This window comes from Larimichthys crocea, chromosome XX, assembly GCF_000972845.2.
Source record: "Larimichthys crocea isolate SSNF chromosome XX, L_crocea_2.0, whole genome shotgun sequence".
Lineage (NCBI taxonomy): Eukaryota > Metazoa > Chordata > Actinopteri > Sciaenidae > Larimichthys > Larimichthys crocea.
Window position 1 is genome coordinate 9,969,425 of NC_040030.1, and position 24,427 is coordinate 9,993,851.

Below are 24,427 nucleotides of genomic sequence, written 5' to 3' on the forward strand. Positions count from 1 at the left end.
GTAGGACAAGACTTTTCTTGGCATTATTCACCCTCCATACACAGGTGGAGTCCTGACAGTGGAACGTCAGTTTCCTCCTCCTCTTTGCTCTCAGGATGAAACATCTGTCTGGGGTAATTCTTTGGTCGTTTTCCTTGTGAGGCAGCTGGAGAATTGAAACTGTCTGCTGAGCCAGGTGACAACAAAAATATTTTTTTTCAGGAAGCGATTTGCATCCTGTGGATCATGTCATTGTTTGTGACAACATAAGCATGTGAACTAATTATTTACTAATGATTTATATAATTACATTTGAATAACTCTATTTGCTTCTACAATAAAGTAAAACACTTTGTAAATTGTACATTTAATTTTAAATATTTTCTTTCCATTTCTTGCCTTATAAAGAATAAAAACAGCAGCTGTATAGTAAAGCTTGTTGCTCTCCACGTCTGGTGTCTACTGTTACTCAGTGTCAGGAAACATTTTGAATAACAAGAGCAGCAAGGACATAAACCTACGTAAGTTTAGCAACAATAAATAATTATTATACTGTATATGTCATTATTATTGTTTTCTTGCGTACAGTCAACAGTTTTGAAGACTTGTGGACGAACTTAATCAAACAAATCAATAAATTCTCAATTAAATTTAGTTTTTAGTTTTAATGAACTGACAAAAAGTCTTTGTGGAAAAATGTGCTTTAATAAAGTTTGAAGTGTAACATAAGTAAAGTCATTTAAATACATAAACAATAATTTAAATAAATACAGTTCTGGACAAGATTAACTTATACCGTGTAAAAAATAATTAACTTAATGAATTCAATTTTCACATCGCAAACATCCAAACAAGTGCAAGGACACAAAGTTCAACAAGTGAGGACTGAATTAAGACGACAAAGCAAACGTACGCTGTGGTTACAGTAAGAGAGGCATTTTTGTGTGTATTCTTTTTTTTTGTGTGTGTGTGCTTTGAATCACTCACTCGTAGTTCAAGTACAAAATAATTAAAGTACCAGTAAAAACACGATTTCTGGAGGAGAACAGCATTTTGTGACTCCCACCAGGTCAAGATCAGAGATCCATGTTTGTCCCTCGAGCCCTGAGCTTCCTGGTTTTAATGTCATGGCTCTAAATAATTACAAAGACACTCTGGTGGAGGAATGCTAACACACACACACACACACACACACACACACATACCACACTCAAATACTCAGTGTCACACTCACTATCACACTCACACCACGACCAAGCCTGCAGCAGGTCTGTGTGTATGAAGAATGTAAAAGTATTTGAAGTATATACAGAGGCAAACGAAGATCTGTGTGTGAGCCTGGACAGACTCTCTTCTGTCATCTGTAAACAGCTGCACAGCACAGCCGTTATCACCATGAATGTTTTTTCTCTTCGGGATGTTCTTCTGTCAGTCTGCAGCTGCTCCGTCCTCTTGAGTTCACTCTGTGGTGAGGGGCAGTTTCAGGTCTCTGGATCACACAAAGTAAAAATATTAAATTGAATTGTTTTTAAAAGGTGCTATATAAACAGAGTTAATTATTATATAATAATAATTATTATTATTTAAAAGTACAAATAAAAGACAGTTATATCCTCTCAAGTTTTATTTTCTTACACTACTGGAAAAAACCCTCCTCAAAGTGGCATTTGAAACAGGAATAGACTGCAGATAACTGATGAATCTTCCCCAAAGTAAATATGAGATAAATCACTGCCAACCACCGCATGATGCAACCGTAACAGACAACAGTAACTTCTTACCTAAGCCATCGGCTGTGTCCTCGGTCAGGGGGTCAGAGTTTATTACATACTTGTTGCCAAAAACCTGCACCAACTGGTCGAAGAACTTGCATTCCTGTTTCTCTCCTCTGGAAACAGAATATCAGAGCTCGTTATGGCAGCAGTGGATCAAATGACACGAGTCTTGCTCAGAGTATGTAGACGTCTCTCATGAACGAACAAAACAAGACTTACTTTCTGCCCTCGAGGAAGTGTCTGAAATTGGCCCTCAGCCTCTTTATCCTGGTCTGACACTGTTCAGGCGTGCGCTGGTAGCCCTGGCTGGCCATGACCTCGGCGATCTGGATGAAGATGTGTTTGTTCTTGGTGCAGCCCTTCAGGTTCGCCTGGATCTCCTCGCTCCCCCATATTTCCAGGAGGGACTGTGTCTCACCGTCGCTCCAGGGCAGCTTAGAGCTGTCAGCTGCCCATGGTGTACCTGAGACAATCAACACAGTGTCATTGTCTATATGGTATAATTATAATCATGAGAAATTGTTATACACTTACAGACAGAAAAACATACTATACCACTAATGTTCAGAGAAAAAGAGCAGAATTAAAGAGTGCTCATTCACAGGAAACAAGGTGAGAAGCACAAAAGGATGTGACACTGAACGCAACACAAAGAGTGCTGCCTAAAAGTGTGAGTTTTTTTAATGGAAGTTTTATGAAAGGAAACAACTAAAAAGACAATTATGAAGAGAGAGTTTCCCCTCCTTCAAGACACAGACAGACAAGTTTTGTTTCTGTGTGAGCTCTTTTGCTGCATCTGTCGTTTGATTGATCGTTTGAGTTGCTTATTCTGTCTCAGGTTCAGTTTTGATTCGATTTTTAATGCTAAAATATGAACAAAATATGAGAAATGTTCTTTCTCGCCAAGACTTAGGTGAGAAGATCGATAGCTCTCTCAGGTTTGTGTGCTAACAATGTAACTAGGACCAGCAGCTGGTTAGCTTAGCGTAAAAGCTAAGCCAAAATTCACCTACGAGCACCTCTAAAAAAAAACCTCACTAATGAATGATCTTTGTTTAATCCGTCAAAGAACTGAAATGTAAAGATTGAATGTGTTAATTAGTGAGTGTTTGAGGTGCTGGTAGTGAGATCTTGCTGTCTTCCAGTCTATGCCAAGCTTCTTAAGATGATCTTGGCTGTAGCTTCATATTTTACAGAAACATGAATAAATATATGAACACCTCCACTCCAGCCTCCACCTGTAGGCTGCCTCACTCTGAGGGGAAGTGATCATTCCCTGCTGGGCTGTGCTTTCTGCTTCCTTGTGGAGAGTTACAAGGTCACATCAACGCTGGACATATTTTACATTCATATAATAATCCAAATAATAATAATAAGACACGTAGCATTGCATTGTGCAGTGTAGATTGTCTCAAAGTTTCACCTTTCTTTTGAGCGGGCAGGTGTGTGTAGTCATCGGGCTCATCTGTTACCGATGTGTCTGTGACTGAGCGGTCCACTTTCAGCTCCCTCCTGAAGATTTCATCCATCTCGCTGAAAAATTTAAAATCCGCCCTGAATTCAAAGGAGAAAAACAAAACAAACCGTATAAATTTTGACATCTAACCAGCCAAATGTCCTCCTGATGTTGGCTGTGATTATGATGTCAAACAAAGAAAAAAGCATCACAGTGTCGTCGTCACTGACTTTTCATGGAGGAAGCCGTGTTTAAGGCGCTTGATGCGGGAGTAGCACTGCTCCGACGTCCTGATGAATCCTCGTTCACTCATCTTCTCGGAGATGTACTCAAACACGTGGCGGTTCTTCAGGCAGCCCCTCAGGGTGAGCTGGACGCTGTCTTCACCCCAAATCTCCAGCAGGATGCGAGTCTCCTGGTCCGACCAGGGCGTCTTTTTGCTCAGGTCGGACAGGAGGTGGCTGGCTGAGGGCTGCTCGTCTAAGCAGAGGAACAACAGATTGATTATTGGGTTTTAATCTTTGGTATTTGTATAATATCAGCAGCAGTTGTCATATTTAAAAACATACACAAGTCAGAATCCTTGTCCATAAAGGGTTGCAAGGTGGTGTCAGCAGCAATACTGTCCACATCAGCATACACAGAGTTATCACCGAGCACCGGAGCCAGGAGGTGAAAGTATCGATACGCAGCTGGTCGTCCTCCGCTTCTGGAAAACGTAAATCAAACTCACAGATTTCAGCTGATGTTTTCATGATGTCTCACACTGTATCACTCATCTATTTTACTTACCTCCGGGTGTTGCAGTACCGCCTGTAAGTCTTCTTCAGCCTTTTGATGCGGTTGTGGCACTGCTCTGCCGTCCTCAGGTATCCCATGGTAGCCAGTTTCTCTGCGATGTCCGCAAATATGTGCCCGTTGCGGACGCAGGTTTTCAGGCTGTGCTGCACGTCGTCTGCGGCCCACACTTCCACGAGAGTGACCGTCTCCTGCTCCGTCCACGATGCTGTGTTGACACCGTCTGCACCTATCTCAGCTGGATGCAACAGCATATCTGATGTTTGAATCTAAAGGAGCTTTTCTTATACTGCTGTGTGAATAAAAAAGGAAAAACCTACCTGGATCTTGGTCTGCTTGTTCGTCTTTTTCATCGTACTCATCCATAGAAACTGCCTCCTGTCCAAGTATTTGTTCCAGCGGCTTGTAGAATCTAAAATCGACTCTTCTTCCACATCTGCAAGGTGTGAAAACACATCAATATTTCATTATTATTTGATTTTATTTGCAAACAGATAAAAAAGGCAAAGATTAATCTCACTTCTTCTTGTCATAGCACTGTCGAAAGTTGCTCCTCAGGGACTTGATTTTCCAGCGGCACTGCTCCGAGGTTTTCAAGAAGCCGAGGTCTTGCATTCTCTCCGAGATGTCGGCGTAAACGTGTCCGTTGTGGACCGAACCCCTGAGCGCTCTCTGAACGTCTTCGTCGGCCCAGATCTCGATAAGCGCCAGGGTCTCCTCGTCTGACCACGAGCCCGATGCTGGTTTGTCTGTCGACATGCTGATTTCTCCATCTTACAGCAGAAACACAGAAATCATCACTGTCTGTACAGGCTTTGGTATGCTTTGGTATCACAAGTTACTGTAGTAACAGAAATTAAATGTATCAATGCTATTACATTTCCAATACATATACTCCCAAGTATGTGCTTACACACATTAAAGCAAGAAAAGAGTTTGATGCAAAATGCAAAACATTAGAAATGTGAAATTTCCTGACAAAGTCTTCAAACTGGAGGAAAATTTACCATAAAGAGAAAAACCTCATATGTGATGAGACAGAACTACTACTTAATTTTTTATAAAAACATATTCTACAAACATATTTCAAACACTGCACACCGGTATCAATACTGTAAGACTATATGATGGGAGCTACAATCAGTAAACTGTGTATTCTTGAGTAATGCTGTTTTTTTTATCCACTCGAGTTGAGGTGATATTTTACCTGTTTCAGTCACTGATTCACTGTTGGAGTCTTCTGATATTTCGATGGAGTCCGTCACCACGGTGGAGGATGTTGATGGCTGTTTGTCCAAGATTTGTTCCAGCAGATCATAAAATTTAAAGTCGACTCTGTCAGTCCCGGAGGAGCTGTGGACAGAAAAGGCAGCTGTATTAACACGGACGCGCCCTGTACAGTGCAGTATACAAATATATTCATGTGCAGGTTTTACCTCATGTTTTCCTGACACTGTCGATAGTTGGCTTTCAGACGTTTAATCCTGGTGTGGCACTGCTCTGCGCTGCGGGAGTAACCGTTGGCGCCGAGTTTCTCTGATATTTCGGTGTAAATGTGACCGTTGTGTGGGTAGCGTCTCATGCTCTGCTGGACCTAGATGTAAGAGTAGGGTGCAAAAGTCTGAAACTACACTGACAGATTTTCATGTAAATCTGGAAATAAATCAGAAAGTTTGAGGATTCAGAAAGTCAAAGACACTTTTTCTAAGCAAAGAACATCAAACTAAGGCTGAACTCGAGTTTTCTAATGGGGCACAAACTGGATCCGTCGTATCCAAAGCACGATCAGAAAGACCAAAAGTAAACCCACTGTCAGATGATCAATACATCAAGCTTAGTTTCTTAAAAGATAGAAAAGCAACTTCATCAAAGATAGAGAATTTTCTAAATAAAAAAAAGTAAAAGTTCTGTCAAAAGACGGTTTTCTTGTAGTGGAAAAACAGCAGTTTTTAAACCACTTTAACCGCTCAGGAGAGGAAACAAATACTTGGGGTGGACTAAAAAATACCAACATTTTACAATGAATGGCTAGAAAACAATATTATTTACTGATGAATCCAAGTTTGAGATTTATGGCAGTGACAGTAGGCTGTATGTAAGGAGATGAAGAGAAGAGGCAGTTCTTCTTTTTACAAAAATAAGCCCAAGTATATACTCCCCTTTCATTTATTAAAAATATGTTATTCCTTTTATCACCCCGGGCAAAATGTCTACTGATTTAATGGTTCGTGTGATCGTGGAGCTCTGCTCGAGACACTTTGCGTTTGAACAGAAGGGAGAAATCATCCTATATGATCAAAGCTTTCAGCCACATTTAACAAACAACAAACTATTGAAGAGAAGCGAGACGGCAGATTTACAGGGGAGTTACAGGTCTAACTACATCATAGTTAAAAAGCAGAATTCAATTTTGATGTTTGATACCTGTGGGTCTCCCCAGATCTCCAGAAGGATGATGGTCTCTTTGTCCGACCAGGGGACTTTCTTCCTGTCTTCCTGAATGCCCAGAGCAGACTCTGAAAGACCCAAAGAGACACTTTACTTTTGTTGATGCTACCTCGACTGTTGTGTTCTGATGTATACTGTACACGATATTAAAATGACATTAAATCATTAAGTTATTATTATTACAATGACGATCCATTTAGTTGTCTGATGACATGACAGTTTGGCATTTAAAATATGTTTAATTAACGTTTCTGAGACGTTTGACAGAACTATAACTGAAGACTGTTTCACTTTGGAGTGACAGGTGTAGTAAACTGTGCAATACATGTTTAATAAATAAAATAAGTTAATAAATTAAACCTTTTTTATTTGGAAATGTGTTGCAAAATTAACTTAAAATTAACTTCAAATGTAATATATAGCTGCACCATATAACACCATACAGAGTGGGCAGGGTATCAAAAGAGAAAAAGGCATAAATAAACTCATTGTATTGCATTGTGGGACACATTTTTGGTGGCTCCCTGAAGGAAACGGTCCATTACCTGAAGATTTGTTCTTTGTGTTTAATTCAGAGCTCTTGCTCAGCTGCATCTATGGCTCCCTTTTATTTTTACCAGTTTCCAAACTATACCTACGTCACCGCATCAGAAAACTTTTAAAGATTTACATATTCACACATTTTAGCTTTCAAAAGAACTCTCTGAATGAAATTCTTGTCACGAGGTGTCAGGAGCACACAGAGATCACTCATGTATAATAACTGGATGTGAAGGTGTAGTGTGATTAAAAACACCTCAGCTGATTATCTGAGCTCTCTTCCCACACTTTCCACAGTCAGTAGAGAATTTGAGCTTACCGATCTCCTGCTGGGTGAAGGAGGGAAAGTCCATGTCTTCAGGCTCTGGTATGTCATCCAACAGTGGCACCGAAGGGAAGTCCTTCACTAAAATTCTTCCCAGTTCGTTGTAAAACTTGCACTCAACTTGCTCCTGCCCCTTCATGCTGCATCGAGAGTGGACAAATAACAGTAAATCAACAGACGTCTTTAACTTCTCCTTTCACTCTTTATTACTGTAAACATACGCACTTGTTTTGGTAGCATTGCCTGAAAATGGATTTCACCCGTTTCAGTCTTGTTTGGCACTGCTCTGGTGTTCGTGAGAAGCCCTGTGCGCTCATTTTTTTGGATATGATGGAGAAAATGTGTCCGGTCCTGGGTAAACCCTGAAGCTTGTCTTCACCCCACGTGTTGATGAGGGCCAACGTCTCCATGTCTGTCCATGGGACACTTCGAGTTCCTTAAATAAAGATATGAAACACAGTGTGTGAAGTACAGTACTTTAATAATACCTTTACTCTATGTAATCTCTTGTATCTATGTATTTTGGGAATCTTATATGAATAAATAATCCACAGACAAAGTCTATTGGTTATACGATCAAAAACAGGAGACTGGCAGAGATTAATCAAAAATTGTTGTGCAAATGTTACATTTTGCTGCACCGTTTTATAATTATTTTGTTCCTCCGCTTCTTCAATAGTTCAGTAGAGAGTTTTATTCAAGCTTTGTTGCTGTTGGTTGAATAAAAAAGCAGTCATGAATACATGGCCTTGGCTTTGTTATAGCCACTGTTCACTGTCTTCTGTTGCAGTCATGAACTAAGCTTAAAAATGTATTACATTTGTGGATCCGTCACACCAAGCTGAGTTCTAAAACATATCACATCGCTGTTGCAGCAGTACAAAAGTGTGACATTGTACCGATTTCCACTTGGCTCGCGCGGCCGAGAAACTGCAGGTCCTCGTCACCATCTTGAGACTCGTCTTCGTCGACGACCTCTTCCACATCGTAGCTGACTTCGGGAACAGCTGAGGGAGCTGAGGAGCCAAGTATTCGCTTCAACTGCTCGTAAAATTTATACTCCAGCCTGGAGTTCCCTCTGATGTTAGGGATCAGGAAAAAAGGAAACAGCCATTTTACTCCAGTTGAGTAATGTTTCACAGATTACAGTTGTGACATTTAAGACGCGAGAGATCCGACAGCTTGCAATGATTGAACAGAAAGACATGCAGAAAGGACGGGTGATGGTTCATTTAATACCCACTTGTTGTTCTGGCGGAAGCATTTCTTCAGTCGTTTGATCCTGGTTTGGCACTGTTCCACCGTTCTCATGTAGCCTCTCTCTGCCATCTTCTGTGCGATCTGCGTGAATATGTGACGGTTCTTCAAGCAGCCCTTCAAAGCCCGCTGCACCGAGTCCTTCCCCCAGATGTCGAGCAGATTGAGTGTCTCCTCATCCGACCAGGGAACTTTTGTGTCCGTTACAACTGGGAAAGAACCTTCCTGAGTGTCTAAAATGAAACAGGAAAAGTTAGTCAAACGTTTAAGATTAGACTGCAAGTATCCACTGATCCATAGATAAACTGTACAAACCTGTATAATCTCCCCATATCGAGATTAAAGGAGATTCACCTGAATTCTCATCATCAATAGACGATTCCCTGAAGAGACAAGAGAAATACATGATGGATAAAACTGACAGGTTGACTCGCACACCTTTTTCTGACCCGACGATTCCTCTAATTTTGTGGCCCTGCTTTAAATTTTGATCGTTTGGATCTTGGAATAATAATTCAGACAATTTTGACACCACAGATATGGCAAATTTTTAGATCCATTGATTGGTTAGGATGATATTTTACTAAAAAGTTAAGTAAACCTGCTGATAGCTCCAGAGTAAAAGTCAGGGAATCACCAGATACACCAGCTTCATCCTCTGCCTATCATGTATCAAGTTTTATGGCAATCAACTCAAAAGTTGTTGAGATACTTCAACACAGATCCAAAATGATGGACCAACAGACCAACACTGCCATCCTTATAAACATGTCACTGATAAACTATGAGTGAGGAAGATAAAACTACCCATTGAACCAATAGGAAACCTCGTGGTCGTGTGTTTGTGTTAAACAAATGGACAAAACATTTTCTAACAATCTTACAAGAAAGCTGCTGCCTCTGCGGGCTGTTTTGCGGGAACGTCCACACCTCCGCTCAGCTTCCTCTTCCTGAGAATCCGCCCTCCCCTCAAGCTTTGGCTGTTGTCATCAGCTGCTGAATCTTTGTCCGCAGTCTCATTAGGTGCAGTGAGGTCTATGGTTTCGTCACATGGCTGTTCGCTAACTGTGTCTTGCGCTTTCCTCTCCTGACAAATGTTCCCGCCTCTAACCCGCAGCTGCCAACTGCCCGAGTCTCTAGTGTCCTTCGGTCTTTGTCTCGCTGTCTCGGAGCTCCTCCTGCTCGCCTTCTCCGGGCTGCTTGTGTTGAAGGGAGCGTCGAGACTTTCTTTGTGCTCTGGAGGGTTTGAATCTTTGAGAGCAGGTGGGCAGGCGGTGGTTTTCATGACAGATTTGGTCCCAGGAGGCAAAGACAGGGAGGAGAGGATGCAGTCATCCATTGGTAATAATCTAGGATCTACAAATGAGAAAATACACAGATAATTAGACCCCAGCATGGTTTGAACACAAGAAAAACTCTGTTGAATTGAGCATGACAAAGATGCCCTCTTAGTACTTGGTTTCCTCTGCTGTGTTGTGAACCTATAGTACATAATATCTGCTTTGGATATATGGGGAATTAAGGAAAAGCAGTTGTTCGAGTATTTCTAAACTGTCGTTTAACTGTTTATCACAGTTATAACCAGGGGCATACAGTACCTTTCTCTTCAAAGTGGCCAAGGTTTCTGTGGTGTTCAAGTACAGCCTTCATGTCCTCTGGCGGGAAAACTGATTGTAAACAATCGCCTAGGAATGACGGAGCGTCTCCGAGCAAAGCTGCCACCTGAGAAGACAGATCAAGTCACTGGCTTTAGTAAGAGGTCCGCGGAGAGTTCAAATGAGTTAGTTTGTTTGTTATTTTTTTGCTATTCTGCTACACTGTTTGGTACAGAGGAGGAAGCAGTCCACTGGGACACTGGGTTGCACCTGCGCCCGGTTAACCCTCCTCTATATCTGTCTCTGGGTCAGTGGTTCAGACCTGCAGTGAAGCTACTGTATGTGCCCTATTTAAAAAAACAACAACAAAGCGATTCAGTTTGAAATAATGCCAGAGCTATTGTCTTGTGTTGCACTTATTGTGACGGTGGGATAAACAGCAGAGACAAAACAAGTAGTGCAGTCCTCCCATGGGTGCCTGATAACCTCCCCAGGGAGCAGTTCATTTTAACATCAACACTACAGTAGGCAGGTAACAAAATAGGGATAGAACGGTAGCCAAAATATGAGCTGTTACATAAGCATGAATGTGAGCAGCAGTGTGGCTTTGAATGATGTGCCTGTTTGAAAATGCCTTGATAGCAGCACTACTAGGGAAGTTCATAGGGTGGTGGGGAGTGTACACAACATATTTCATGCAAATTCAAACAAATAAACAGAAATAGATTAAAAGCAATTAAGATAACAAGGAGGTAGTAATATTATTATGACTATGATCATGTCGTTGGCTGATAATGCATGCCAAAAAATTCAAAGAGTTATAAAAAAAAAAAACATAGCACCTGTGTGAAGTCTGGAACTGGCATCAGCTCCTCCAGTCTTGATATGAACTCCCACACGAGCATCTCAAGTGCTGCATCATATTTTGGGCCAAAATATACGGGAAAGATTTCCTGCAGATGAGAACGAGAGACAGAGATGGAGAGAGAGACATTTAAGATGAGTTGTTGTTGGGAAACTGTGTCCTGACCCAGTGAGTTCGCTGCTGCAGTGTGCGTTTGTGGAGGGGGTTGTTTGATTTGCACTGATGTACAGCACGGCTACGCTCACTGCACTCGCTGACCGTGTTTCAAACATTGTGTTTGGCACAGACGCTTCAAAACCTTGAACTCCTGAAATGGTGCAGCTGCCTTCAGGATGTTTCTTTCTGTCACATCTGCCTCTAGCGATTGGATTAAAGCGCCATCTCTTGTGTTGTGATGATGAAGCCTGACAGGCCTGTTTGGTAGCCGTCTTTAATGTTACAGTTATAACTAGTCCCTTTGTGTACGCAGAGAACACCAGACCAGATTCAGATCACCACAGCCAGAACCACTAGGAGAGATAATCAGATCAGGGGAAATGAAATGTTCTGTACTGTTTTGTACTGATAGTACAGTCTATAAGAGTAGTGTTACACGCAGTCAAGTCTGCCTGAGTGCTAATAGAAAAACTATTTTATGCAGGCGCAAATAAAAACATTTCCCGCTCTGCCAAATAGAAAGTACAACAACACATTAAGGAGTGAGTGCCATACCTGGAAGAAGTGTTTTCTTTCAGAGGGATCCTCCAGTAATGAATGCACCAACTCCACAAAGTTCACCTCCGATTCCTCCACCTGGTTGATGGTAACCTGTTACACACAAATCAAAGAAAAGGCATTAACAAACTCAACAGTCAAGAGTCAATCAGTCAACAACTGAGCCAGAAAACTTCCACTCCATGTTTACTTACATGGTGATCCTTGGCTGTGCTGATAGGAGCTTTAATTCTATCCAGATGTGGCTGAATAGTCTGCATGTCTACTGGGTGCTCACCTCGACACATCTCCAGCACCAGCTGCACACACACACACATAAAAATCAAATACATCACATTTAAACAGTCCTGGTACGTAAATGATGTGTACAGATGTACAGTGGGGGTATAAAAGTCTGAGACCACTAACCAAGATGTTTCTATTTTCCATTTGTTTGAAGCAATGTGAATATGTTAATGGGACTACATAAGCAATAATAAGTAAGTCAGAAAAGTATTTTAAGTCTTAGGCAGTGTCCTCGTTTTGGATCCGAGGGTCCTGAGGGTAGAAGCTCATGCTGAGCCGCTCACTGCTGGCTTGGTGTATCCGGAACCTTCTTCCTGATAGCAGCAGGGAGAAAAGGCCGTTATCCGGATGGTTGGGATCCTTAATGATCCTCTTAGCCTTATTTTTGCAGCGTCTGGTATAAATGTCAGCGTAAAGCACAACCTATTGTACGTTCAGCTGAGTGAACCACTCTTTGCAGAGCTTTGTGGTCTTGTTCTGTGCTGCTTCTGTACCAGACAGTGATGTTCGCTGTCCGGATGCTCTTGATGGTGTAGGAATGACTCAGTATTTGGAAAGACTTTAGAATATCTTAGTATTTGGTTTGTCAAGTAGTTCTTGCAAAGCTTTGAGGTGGTTCAAAGTTATCACCTTGCTGTAGTACGAATCCTTCTCCACATAAATGCAAACCAGAGGTGGACTGTTACTTCTCCTTGGTCAGTTCAGAGCATGTGTTCAACTCCAAAGTTGGAAAAACAGCCTCAGACTGGAATATTCCCACCACCGTGTTTCACTTCTGTTACTGCCATAAATTTCATGGCATGGATTCATCAGTAATTCCACTGTGACATTCTGGTATTTCTACCTCAAGCATTGGGTCTTGTTTCACCCCCTGAGAAGTGTTATTCATCCTCTGAGACGAGAAGACAGCCTTCTTTTTACAGAACTTAAATAGTGATTTAAATAGTGCATAGATTTTCCTTTTTAAAAAACTGGATAATAATAGTAACAGTATTTGTGATGAAGATGCTTTTCTAGCTCTCAGGGAACTAAGCCTGATGTATTGATCTTCTGATGGTGGGGTCACTTTTGGCCTTTCTTATGACGACTAATCCCATTTGTGCCCTCTTAGAAACCTAGCCCAAAGTCCAGCCGTGATTTGACTCTGAGAAAGCCCTTCTTTGCTGAGAAAAACTATTTGACTTCTTGACACTTTGACTTCCTTTCTGAATCCTCAAACTTTTGAATTATTTCCAGTTTTACGTGAAGATATTTTTAATGTGGTCTCAGACTTTTGGATCCCAGTGAATGTGAGAAAATACTCATGTCTCAGGTTATCTAAACTGTATCTGTAACACTGAATTTAAGTGGTTATTATATACTCAGTAGCTGATTAACATTGATTATTAATCTGAAATTCACCTCTTGGTTTTTATTAACAAGAAACAACCTAAAATAAGCACAAGTGCCACCTCAAACAGTGATAAATACTGACCCTGGACCTGAGTCCCAGTATAAGCTGAGCCCTCTGACTGTAACTCATCAGCTCTGGGACCAGCTCCGTCACCATGGTAACAAACTCCTCCAGCATCCCATAGTGGTCCACGAGTCCCTGCTGCACTACTTGCCACACTGCAGCTGACAAAAGCTGCAAAGGCGGGGCCAGGAGGCGTAGATAGTGGACTGGAAGATCATTACCTGAAGACAAAGTGAGCAAACGTCTATTAACATTTGAGTAAGCAACCTAAGACAGGAAACCCAATAACCAGGTTACATGAAGCACCTGAACAAAAACATCTATTGGTTACAACAGAGTTTTCTTTTTTTCTTTTTAAAGGAAAGGCTTTTCCCAATCTATCGTCTGATGATTTTTCAGTAACATCTATAGTTGCATTTGACCCAGACACAATCATCTGGTAATTATTATAATTTTTTTTGCAAATAACTCCATCTGCTTAAGATTATGCGATAAGATCAAAAGCCTGAGAAAAGCTATGAAACTGAGCTTGTTTTGATTTACGACATCAGTCACAACATGATGGTCACTGACACTGATTATCACACTGGTTATCTTGTTATCATGGCACCTGTCAGTGGGTGGGATATATTAGGCGTTGATGTGTTAAGAGGAAGGAGCAGCTCTTGCGGTCTGCAGCTGTTCTGTACCTGGTGGTCAGTAAACCGACTAATTGATGCACGTGGTGAGCGCAAAGGCCGGCCTGTCTAGCTCACATTGTTGAAAAAAGTTCATGCTGGTTCTGATGGAAAGGTGTCAGGAAACACACAGCGCAGCCCAGTTTGATGTGTATGGGGCTGTGTAGCTAGACCAGCCCATGCTGACCCCTGTGCACTGCCGAAAGCATCAACAATGGGCACATGGACAATCAGAGCTGGACCAATGAGAGCAATGGAAGAAGGTGGCCTCATCTGATGAATCATGTTTTCTTTTACATCACGCGGATGGCCGGGTGCTTGTGCGGCGCTTACCTGAAGAACACATCCCACCAGTAGTGGTGTATTTATCCAAATCATTCACCCGGATCCTTACAGTCCTACACCCGCCTAACACCAGATCATATATACAAATTAAAGCCATAACTTGCGTGATTCACTATTCTCCTTTTAACCTGTACAATCGTCATTACAACATATCCCAGTCCATCCACCCAAGTAGCTGTCAGAAATCCTGCTATTATTGCCACTGTTATCAATTCCTTCAGGCTGACAGTGGATCAGCATAACTTCCTGCAGACTCAGAACCAATATCACAGATCAGGATCCAGATCCACAGATGCATCCTGCACGAGTAAAATCAGGGGAACTTCCTCAGTAGCACTTTCTACACGGCACAAGACATGGCAGATCCAGCAGATTGGTAGAGCTGGATCAGAGGGTACATCCTACAGAGCCGGAAACATCGGAGAGATACAAAAGACCCGTGGATCGCTGATTCAGCAGACCCAGGTGACCCAGATTCGCTCTTTGAACTTGGTTTTAACGAGACAGATTCAGACTCTTCAGTGGATTTCAGGGAGTGGTGCTGTCATGCTCTGCATACTGTGTGCACTGATGAAGACTTCCCCAAGAAGTCAAATACAGCAATAACCAAGATGATGGAATGTAAAAGAAATACTGCTGTGTAGGTTAACCTAGTAACTTACTCACAAGCATTGCAGATATATGTTTTTGTGTCAGCTGAACATAAACAGTTGGGACTACTAACAGCCTAATAGTTAATGATGAAAATTTCCAGTGCCCCCCTTGTGAAAGAACTCTCAAATTTGAATTAATTTAGCTTGTTTGTAGCCGAAGACAGCAGGGCTTATGTTTCACTGGTAGAATTTAAATGCCTATTGACATACTGACTCAAAGAACTCGTAAGATCTGGATCTGTTAAGTGAGTGAATCAGAAAAAGTGTAAAATGATCTAAATTTGACATCTCTAGCCACCAGGATGCCCTATGGGAAGAAGGCAAGCCGAGGCAATGCACTTTAGGCGATATTCCGTTGGGAAACTTTGGGTCCTGTCATTCACGTGGATGTTACCTTGACACCTAAGCATTTTTGCAGACCGTGTACACCCTTTCATGGAAGCAGTATTCCCCGAATGGCCTCTCTCAGCAGGATAATGCATCCTGCCGCACAGCAAAGAGGGTTCAGGAATGGTTTGAGGAAGATAAGAACAAGCTCAAGGTCTTGACTTGGCCTCCAAATTCCCCAGATCTCACTCCAGTCGAGCATCTGTGGGACGTCCATGGAGGCCTCACCTCACAACTCACAGGACTTAAATGATCTGCTGCTAACATCTTAGTGCCAGATACCACAGCACGCCTTCAGAGGTCTAGTATATTCCATGCCTCGACAAGTCAGGGCTGTTTTGGCAGCAAAAGGGGAGACCTACACATTAGTCAGGTGGTGATAATGTTGTGGCTGATTAGTGTATAATAAACTCTCACACATACACCGCAATCAAAGATTTTGCATGGATTGCTCACTCCTACGTGTGAAAAGGAAACATCTCAAAGTGAACAACTAAAACATGAAGGTTCCTCACATGAAGGGTGATGGCTAAATATTGTAGCTTCTCTGATATGTTCAGATTTTTATGTTGCGGCAGAAGAAAACGTGCAGCAGTTTGTCCATTGTTTTGGTACAGTTAGCTTAGATAATTATTATTACTATTATTAATCTTTCCCTTATTACATGTGTGGTGGCTCAGTTGGAAACAAAGTATTTTCTTTAGATCTACTAAACTGAATTTTGTTGTTTTACACATGCAAAACGATCCACAGCTCACTTAAATGTCTGTACATATAATACATCAGCGCTTGAGCGAACAACATCCTCCCCCTGACACCATACATGTTGTCCAACAGGACAGTATGCATTAGGGAAGTTGATTTATAGTGACAAAAAGCCGGCTGAAATAATGACATGACAGCGGTGCCCTCAGATGCACTGAGCAGCATCCATCAAACTCAAAACAAACTCACATCCACAGCTGAGCAGCCCCTTGAATGTCTGACAGAATATAGGAACAAATAACTGTTATAATCTTCTTATCACACCGATGAGTCCCTGATGGAGTGATGCACCTGAGATGATCAAGTTAGTACACTGCAGGAATATTATGCAGATATTAATTTGCGTTAAACTAACTGATGACAGCACAGATCAGGGATCAGTGTCAAACTGATTTGTCATTAGCGTGCACGCACCTCGACTGCTTCCACTTTCATCCCCGCGTTTTATTTCCATTTAGCAGCTGACAGAAAATAATAAAATATAAAAGATTTTTTTTTTTTTAAACCACACGTCCAGATATGTCCCCCTCGGGTTGTAGCGATCAGGGAGAAAAAAAAATGCTAATAAGCCAAATAAAAAAAAAGAGAAAAATCTGTTAATTTCTGATTGATAAAACGTCCATCTGCGATCGCCAACCCACTGGATGTGAGCGCAGTTGTGAAGGACGCATTGACAGCCTCTTGTTTTTTTTTATTCTCGCATTGGGAAGAGAGACAGAACAAAGGTTTCTGGTCTCATCCGCCTCAGTCCAGATCACGGCAAGCCCTCTTTCCTGGTTGGCTGACGGAGACCGGATCAAGCGAGGCAACTCAGACTTCACAACGCTGGATGGCGCCATTGGCTCTCCATTTGGCAAAGGTCTCAAGGAGAGGTCGGGGTGCTGAAAGCAGTATTCACATGTTTTGCTTAAGTAAAAGTGGAAATATCACGATAAACCTTTTTTTCACAGCAGCCCTTTTGACATGAAATAGTAGGCAGACACCACACAGGTGTTACTTATTATACTAATTAAGGTGCCCTTCCATTCAGGTCAAACCTAGTTAGGGTGCTGCCATTGGTTCACTGAAAACCTTAATTAGTATCATTGGAAACACCTGGTGACTGTGAAAAAGTCTATTTATAGTCATTTTAAGTGAAGTAAAGGTCTTAACTTTAGCAAAGTTACATAAATATCAAGTAAAAGGACATTATAAAATGAGAGATTGCACCTCTGTACATGTCTTTACCTCTCATGTCACTGTGGACATTTATGTACATTTGGGCATAATTTTCTCTCTCGACAAATTTCTCCTTGTTCTGTTTCTTAAATTGTTCAATCGACATTTGTTTTGCCTGTTTTAATTCACGCGTAACAACTCATACAATCTCATTCGTCTGAGTGAATGATGGGCTTGTTACGGTGTGTAGGGATTTCTGCGATTTTCGAACTTTTCAACTCGATCACTAAAGCTTACAATTTATAAGTGGCTCTGATAGATCTGATAGAGCACATCTTCACATCTACAGGATGAACTGGGACTACATGGAGAACCCCCTTTCCGTTAGGGAGGTGCATCAAAGCGTTCCTGCTCAGCTCTGACTTCAAATCTTTGTCATAAAACTGAGGGAACAATCTCCAAAAAACATCCTTCTCAACTAAAATGTGCCCAGAGTGGCTTTGAGTTTGACCTGAGGTGCTGATGTTTATTACAGCAGTGATAACAAGCTGATACAAGCAGTCACTGAAAGGTTTTGAAATGATGCTATTCAAATATAGCCTTCAAAACACCAACTGAGGGAATATCCTGACCCTGACCTGTCCACTGGACCTCTGAAGGTGTGCTGTGGTATCTGGCACTAAGACGTTAGCAGAAGTCCTGTAAGTTGCGAGGTACAGACTCCATGGATCGGACTTGTTTGTCCAGAATATTCCACAGACAGCTCGATTGGTGTGAGATCTGAGGAATTTGGAGACCAAATCAACACATTGAACTCGTTGTTGTGTTTCTCAGATCATTCCTGAACCCTCTTTGCTTTGTGGCAGGGCGCATTATCCTGCTGAAAGAGGCCACCAGGGAATACTGTATCCATGAAAGGGTGTACGTGCTCTGCAACAATGCTGAGGTAGGTGGTACGTGTCAAAGTAATATCCACGTGAATGGCAAGACCCAAGGTTTCCCAACAGAGGATTTTCTAGAACATCATGCTTCTTCCATTGCTCTGTGGTCCAGTTCTGATGTTCACATACCCATTGTTGGTGCTTCTGCAGTACAGCATGGCTGCGGCTACATCGTCCTATACGAAACAAACTGCGACGATCACACTGCCACAAGCAGCCACCTTTCTTTCCATAGTGCATCCTGGTGCCATCCACGTGATGTAAACCAGGCCACCTTCGTCCATTGCTCTTTAGTCCAGTTTTCATACCCACATGTCCATTGTTGTGGACGACGAACTGTGATGCACTGTGTTAATTTGAGCTACAGTTCGTCTGTTGGATTGGACCACCATGGGGGCCAGCCTTTGCTCCCCATGCGCATCAATGAACCCTGGCTGTCCATGTCTCTGTCCCTTCCTTGGACGACCTTTTGATAGGTACTGATCACTGCAGGTTCATCTGCACTTGCCCATTTTTTCCTGCTTCTAACACATCAAATTTGAGGACAAAATGTTTAACATGCTGCCTAATATCTGATACCTGATAGGTACCATGATAATGAGATCATTTCAGTGGTCATAATGTTATGGCTGATTGGTATATATGATGACAAGGAGTGCTGAAGTGGTCCTGCAGCTCCTCAACTCTTGTGTTCAAAGGTTGCAAGTAAAAGTACAGCATAAACATACTTTTAGGTATAACATACGTAGAATGGCGTATGATACTATGAATAAACATGCATTTTTATTTGCTTTTTTTGAGGGGGGAGTCATTTTGACAGGAGTGTGTATACATACACACAAATGTACATATATATATATAAAAGTTATGTTATGACAAAAACGTAAGCGACTACTTGCCAGACAACTCCTTGTTTTCCATTTTCTTCCAAGTCAGCAAAACTAGGTGTTAACTTGTGATGAACTCACTCGGGCTCTTATTTTGAAAGCAGGGATCCGGAAGTTGTTTTTTTTTTATTACCTAAAACGTGAGCTAAGCTTCACTATCCTTGAAAGCATTTGTGCTGGACGTATAAACATAAATAAACAGGTTGTACAAGTTGACTGACAAGCTGTCAAATCCGCTACTAACGGTTACCTAAGCTAAGCTAAGCTAACGCGCTCCCGAAATGGCAAAAAAAAAAAGAAAAAAGTCTGTATCTAAACCGAGTATGCTTGTAACTACGTATTAGAAAGAGATTATATAACACGTTTGATAACATTAAACGCTTCTGAGTAGTTCTGCTTGGCCGCAGTAGAGTTTAATTTGGTCGAAATGTACCGATAAGTTCAGAGAGGAGTTGTTGTTGTTGTTGTACTACAGCGGCTCCTTCCCTCCCTCCCTGCCGGACTGACACCCAGCGCGGGTCAGGCTCATTAACGCCCCCTGCTGCTGCGGAGTGTCCTTGCATTGTCCCTAGAACACTACACCATCACTAACATCAGGTATATTTTACCCGATATAATAAATGTAAAAGTACAACACTGTATGCCAAATTGTAGTACTCTTCTTTAATTTCCCAATATACAATATCACATAAAATAAAATAAAATAAAAAGGTACCATGGGGGACCTTTTTAAAAAGGCAGCCAAATTATTTTAAAAAATCAGGTAATCCTTAATGAGAAATTTCCTAACAAAAAGAAAAAAATGGGGCTGGGAACTTGTTCTTTGGTCCACCCATTCCTGGGACACGTAAGCCTTGTCTGGTGAAGGCACCGACTTTCTGCATCACGGACATATAGACAAAAAATGGCACTCTCTATCACTAACGTCCGGTGAAAATCCCCTGAACGCATGCCTCTTAAAAAAAAAAAAAATAGATGGGAGGAGGGAAACAAACATTAATGACATCAGTGAGCAGCCTGAAGCTACCCAAGGACCCATGCAACTCAGACAGCAGCAACACAATGAAAATCACATGACAAGAATTGTGTGGGTGAAAATCACCCGACGTTAGTGTTCTTGGATCCAGTGTGTAAGATTTGGGGCCTTTATTTACAGAACAAGGCAGACGTGCAATAATATATTCATAAGTGTGATTTCATGCTTTTATAATCACTTAAAAATAAATTTTTCTTTTTTGTGCTTACAAAATATCCTTTTATATCAACAGTGGGAACCTTAAAAGTCCAGTGTGTAAGATTGGGAATATTTTCTTTGCAGGAATTGAATCAATATCCACTAGTATGTTTTCATCAGCGTATAATAACCTGAATATATGAATAATTGTGTTTTCCTTGTCTTAAAAGCTCTTTATATCTGTATATACATATACAGTGGGAGAGGGTCCTCTACCATGGAGCCGGCCATTTTGAACCACCATTTTTGTACAGTTGCCCAAAAATAGACAAACTACACTGATCTAGATGGCCGTTGCTTTTTATGTTAATTTGCTGCCAGTGTTTTCGCACACATGCTTGGAAGGAGGGAGAGAGTGTGGGGCAGAGTATTCATTTGGTTGCAGTTTGCAACTTCACTACTTGGTGCCAAAATCCTACACACTAGACCTTTAATACATTTATGTGTTGGATGGAATACTCTCTTGGTTGCAGCAAGAGAGAAAAAGAGATTGACTTGTATGACAAGAGGGAACATTAGCGAGTACAAAGCAAATAAACATTATTTTCTGGTTGTTTTATGGCAGTATTCTAAAACACAAAGAAACATGTGGTTTGACTGTGTGGTCAAAAGTACCAATGGAAAAGACCTAATAGTATAGACTAAAGCAGCCAGACGATTGGCTCATTATTGCCACCTTCTGCTTCGGAGTGTGGAGCAGAAACTAAATGTTATCATTAATCCCATCTGGGCTAATAAATTCAGAGACAAAAAATTATACTGCACGCATTGCTTGACAAGCTAATATCTTTATATTATATTCATGTGCTTAATAATGAAATTTTGGGTTCCAATTCTCTATCATACTTAAAAGATTACAGCCTGAAAGAACAATTCATCGTTTGTAGACAAAAACAAAAAATCTTTTGCAACCTTTTGATCATCATTTAAGTAATTTATGAATTAAAAACCAAACATTCTCTGGTTACAGCTTGATAAAGAGTGACGATATGCTGTCCTCTCAGTTTATATCATTGTAAATATCTTTGGGCTTGGCCGTATTTAACTTTTCTGACATTTAATAGATTAATGATTAGTTGATTAATTGAGAAAATAATGGTCAATGAATAATGTCAATGAAAATAATAATCAATTACAGCCCTACAACACGTATTTACGGCAGTTATTGCAGGTGTGACTGCATGTGTATGAAGATGTAATATAACTGCAAAAATGCTACTGTGAGATAAATATAACATTGTTGTGCATCTGCTTTAAGGTTTGAGACTGTACAAATTAATAATTTGTTGTTTATTTGTTTCTATGCCTACCTTCTATTAGGTCATCATCTTCCTCTGTCATCCCTCGCCTCCTGGTTCCTCCACGGAGGTTGATGTCAGCCTGCATGTGGCAGGTGGCCCGGAGAGAAATTTATATCAATATGAAAAAATAGCTGAATTTATCATGTTGGTGACAGAGATGGTCCCAGAGCTTCTGAACTACAAACAGAAGACTCAGCTCATCCTGGGACTGAGGGTTGAGGTGAGTGAATGTGGATATCAAGACAGTCGTGGGCATCTTTTTCCTGCTCTTATATTTGTGGAGAGAAAACAGTCAAAGTAGAGATAAGAAATGAAAAGGAAAATGGCATCTGGATATCAGAACGTGCAAATTATTACTATATGTTTACTTGGTGTATGTGTGGGTTCCTCCTCCAGTCCCCTGCAATCCTCAGGCAGTTATAGATAATGGATGGATTACTGTTGGCCTTTGAAGCTTTTGAGACAATGAGTGGGGCTATACAAACAAACTGTCATAGTGAAAGTGTAGTGATTTAATTGATCCCCATAATGGCAAAGCTGTTGGCTGATACAGCACTCTGGCGCACAGCGTCTGTTGTTGTGCTGGAAAAGTGCTAAGATCATCAACGTGCTATGAACTGCAAGCTGATGAATTAGGATGCTACTTATCTGAATAAAGTGCTACATCATCACGTGCTATGAAATTGAAAGTGTAATCGTCTGTGAGGCACCACCTTCAATGAAAGAAAGCAGATTAAACAGTCTTATTACCTGAAAAGTGAATTCTCAATATTTCTGCATAGAAAAATATCCACAGGCAACTTTGATTAATGAAGCTTCGTCATTCGTCATTATATGCAGTGAAATAAGAATCAAATAAAACAATGTAGTGAATCTTGAAATGGGAACTGGCAACAAATGGACACTATATCACTAAGTCAGCTTTATAAGTGTAAATTTAATCTTCAGAGTTCTAGCCGACACCAACTCTTACACTGCAGCACTGATGAAGAGAACGTCGTTTCACTTCCACAAGTAAAGCTCTTTTTGTTTTCATTCATTTTATTTTGAAAGTTAATCATAAAGGTTCACTTTGTTGTTCAGCTCATCCTTGAATTATTAAACACGATGAGAAGGTTGACTGTAAAGCCATTCAGGACATCTTATGTTTCCAACAGACAACAAACAGGGTGATTTATTTAATTTCAGATTTAGATGCAAAATTCATAAACACTTTGTATTAAGCAGGACAGATTTGTGTGGAAAACTGATGATAATCAAATAAACTACCGCTAGACTTCATGACAGGATCAAGATGGAGAAGGGGAGATTTCAAAGTCATCATTTGGGAGTTGATTCAAACGTTACTGAGAGACCAATCTGTAAAAGATAATTTTTTTTCAAGGCAGGTTTAAGCGACATTTTTCAGTGGTTAAATCCTTAAATATGCATCTATTTTGTCTATCTGTGAAAGTTATTATTTAACTTACATTTGATATATAATGATATTTGATTTTGATATTTTATTATATTGAGCCCGTTGAATACAGCACTACAGATCCTGGCGTGGGAGTTCTCCTTCAGACTGGAAGAGTTCCTCCAAGACCAAGTAGGCTGGCAGGGTGAAGATAAATCATTCCACTTTTCTAAATTAGCCATTGTTGCCATAGTTTCCTGTGTAGTAACAGCGAGTAGAGTACAAATGTTTCCAAAACACAGAGAAAGAAGCAGGAGTTTAAACTCTTTACAAATATGTGATATGGTTTATGTTGATTTCTGCCAAACTCTTCTTTCCCGATATTCTCCATGTTCACTATGAATTTGACAGTTTGTCCCTGACCTGAAGACCTGAAGAGGATTTTGCAGTACCAGCAGAGACAGCAAAAGTTGACTAAAAGTAATAATTTTTTAACATTAGTCAATGTGATGCTAATGTATCATTTGCTTTGCCAATTCCTTCTCACATCTACTCCCTAATTAGTGGTAAGCTCAGTTCGCTGTGCAGTTAGTGGTCCTGACTATGCCCAGCTGGAAACTTACCGCCAGCAAGAGAAGCTTTGGACTGCAGAGAGGTGGAGGTTTTCCATTTTTAGTTACTAATTAAGTAATTAGTGAGTGAAAATGTTGCATCAGTGTATCAGTGCTCTGGGGAAAAGAAGATGTGTTTTTTTTTTTTGCCTTCATGTCAGACACTGTTCTCTCCACGCTTGTGTCTAAACAGACTTTGGCAGAATCCGAAGATCATTTTGATCAAAAAACGGATGGGGGAGGTGTAGACAGCAAAGAAACGCCAGAACAGAAGACAGCGAAGCAAGAAGACAGTTGTAGCATGAAAGACATATTCGAGGATGATGAAGAGACTGACGACAGCTCCATGAAACTAATTCAAACTCTTGGCTGCACGAGTACGAGCCGTCACCACTGACTTCATCTCCATGTTCTGAAGAAGCTGGTGAAGCAGGTGGTGATGATGAGCATCTTTTGTATTGTATAGACTTTTTTGAGTAATGTAAAATATTCTCACTCTGGTTCGGACAAATCTTGCTAATCCTCTTGTTTCCTATTGGCAGAAACAGTGGTGAAGCTGCCTTTCAGGCACCCAGATGC

General features: G+C 41.0%; 1 protein-coding gene across 4 annotated transcripts; it reads right to left on the minus strand.

The window, feature by feature from the left end:
* Positions 1–675: 675 nt before the first annotated feature.
* On the minus strand, positions 676–19,798 carry zgc:113263 (uncharacterized). Of its 4 annotated transcripts, none has more exons than XM_027272287.1 (24): positions 19,319–19,798; positions 13,512–13,714; positions 11,947–12,051; positions 11,750–11,845; positions 11,016–11,126; positions 10,177–10,300; positions 9,463–9,934; positions 8,894–8,961; positions 8,565–8,811; positions 8,221–8,399; positions 7,547–7,757; positions 7,316–7,461; positions 6,433–6,524; positions 5,445–5,602; positions 5,216–5,361; positions 4,529–4,781; positions 4,329–4,444; positions 4,003–4,246; positions 3,780–3,919; positions 3,441–3,690; positions 3,178–3,308; positions 1,974–2,217; positions 1,761–1,867; positions 676–1,468 (listed from the first exon to the last, which is right to left on the minus strand). In XM_027272287.1, exons 1-24 carry the CDS (start codon positions 19,338–19,340, stop codon positions 1,461–1,463), a joined length of 3,873 nt encoding a protein of 1,290 aa, XP_027128088.1. In that variant the 5' UTR covers positions 19,341–19,798; the 3' UTR covers positions 676–1,460. The 4 variants fall into 4 exon arrangements, with proteins under 4 accessions (XP_027128088.1, XP_027128087.1, XP_027128089.1 ...); XM_027272286.1 differs by lacking the exon at positions 19,319–19,798 and adding an exon at positions 16,735–17,192; XM_027272288.1 differs by lacking the exons at positions 676–1,468; positions 1,761–1,867; positions 19,319–19,798 and adding exons at positions 2,975–3,047; positions 16,735–17,200 and having other exon boundaries at positions 2,052–2,217.
* Between the last annotated feature and the right edge of the window lie 4,629 nt (positions 19,799–24,427).

Bases quoted from the DNA above. Each gene is read 5' to 3' on its own strand.
- zgc:113263 (XM_027272286.1), bottom strand. From the start codon at position 16,774: ATGGAAATAAAACGCGGGGATGAAAGTGGAAGCAGTCGAG. The intron at 7,758-8,220 runs GTACAATGTCAC...TCTTTATTTAAG, and splicing joins CGCGAGCCAAGTGGAAATCG to GAACTCGAAGTGTCCCATGG. The intron at 4,445-4,528 runs GTGAGATTAATC...CACACCTTGCAG, and splicing joins CAGTGCTATGACAAGAAGAA to ATGTGGAAGAAGAGTCGATT.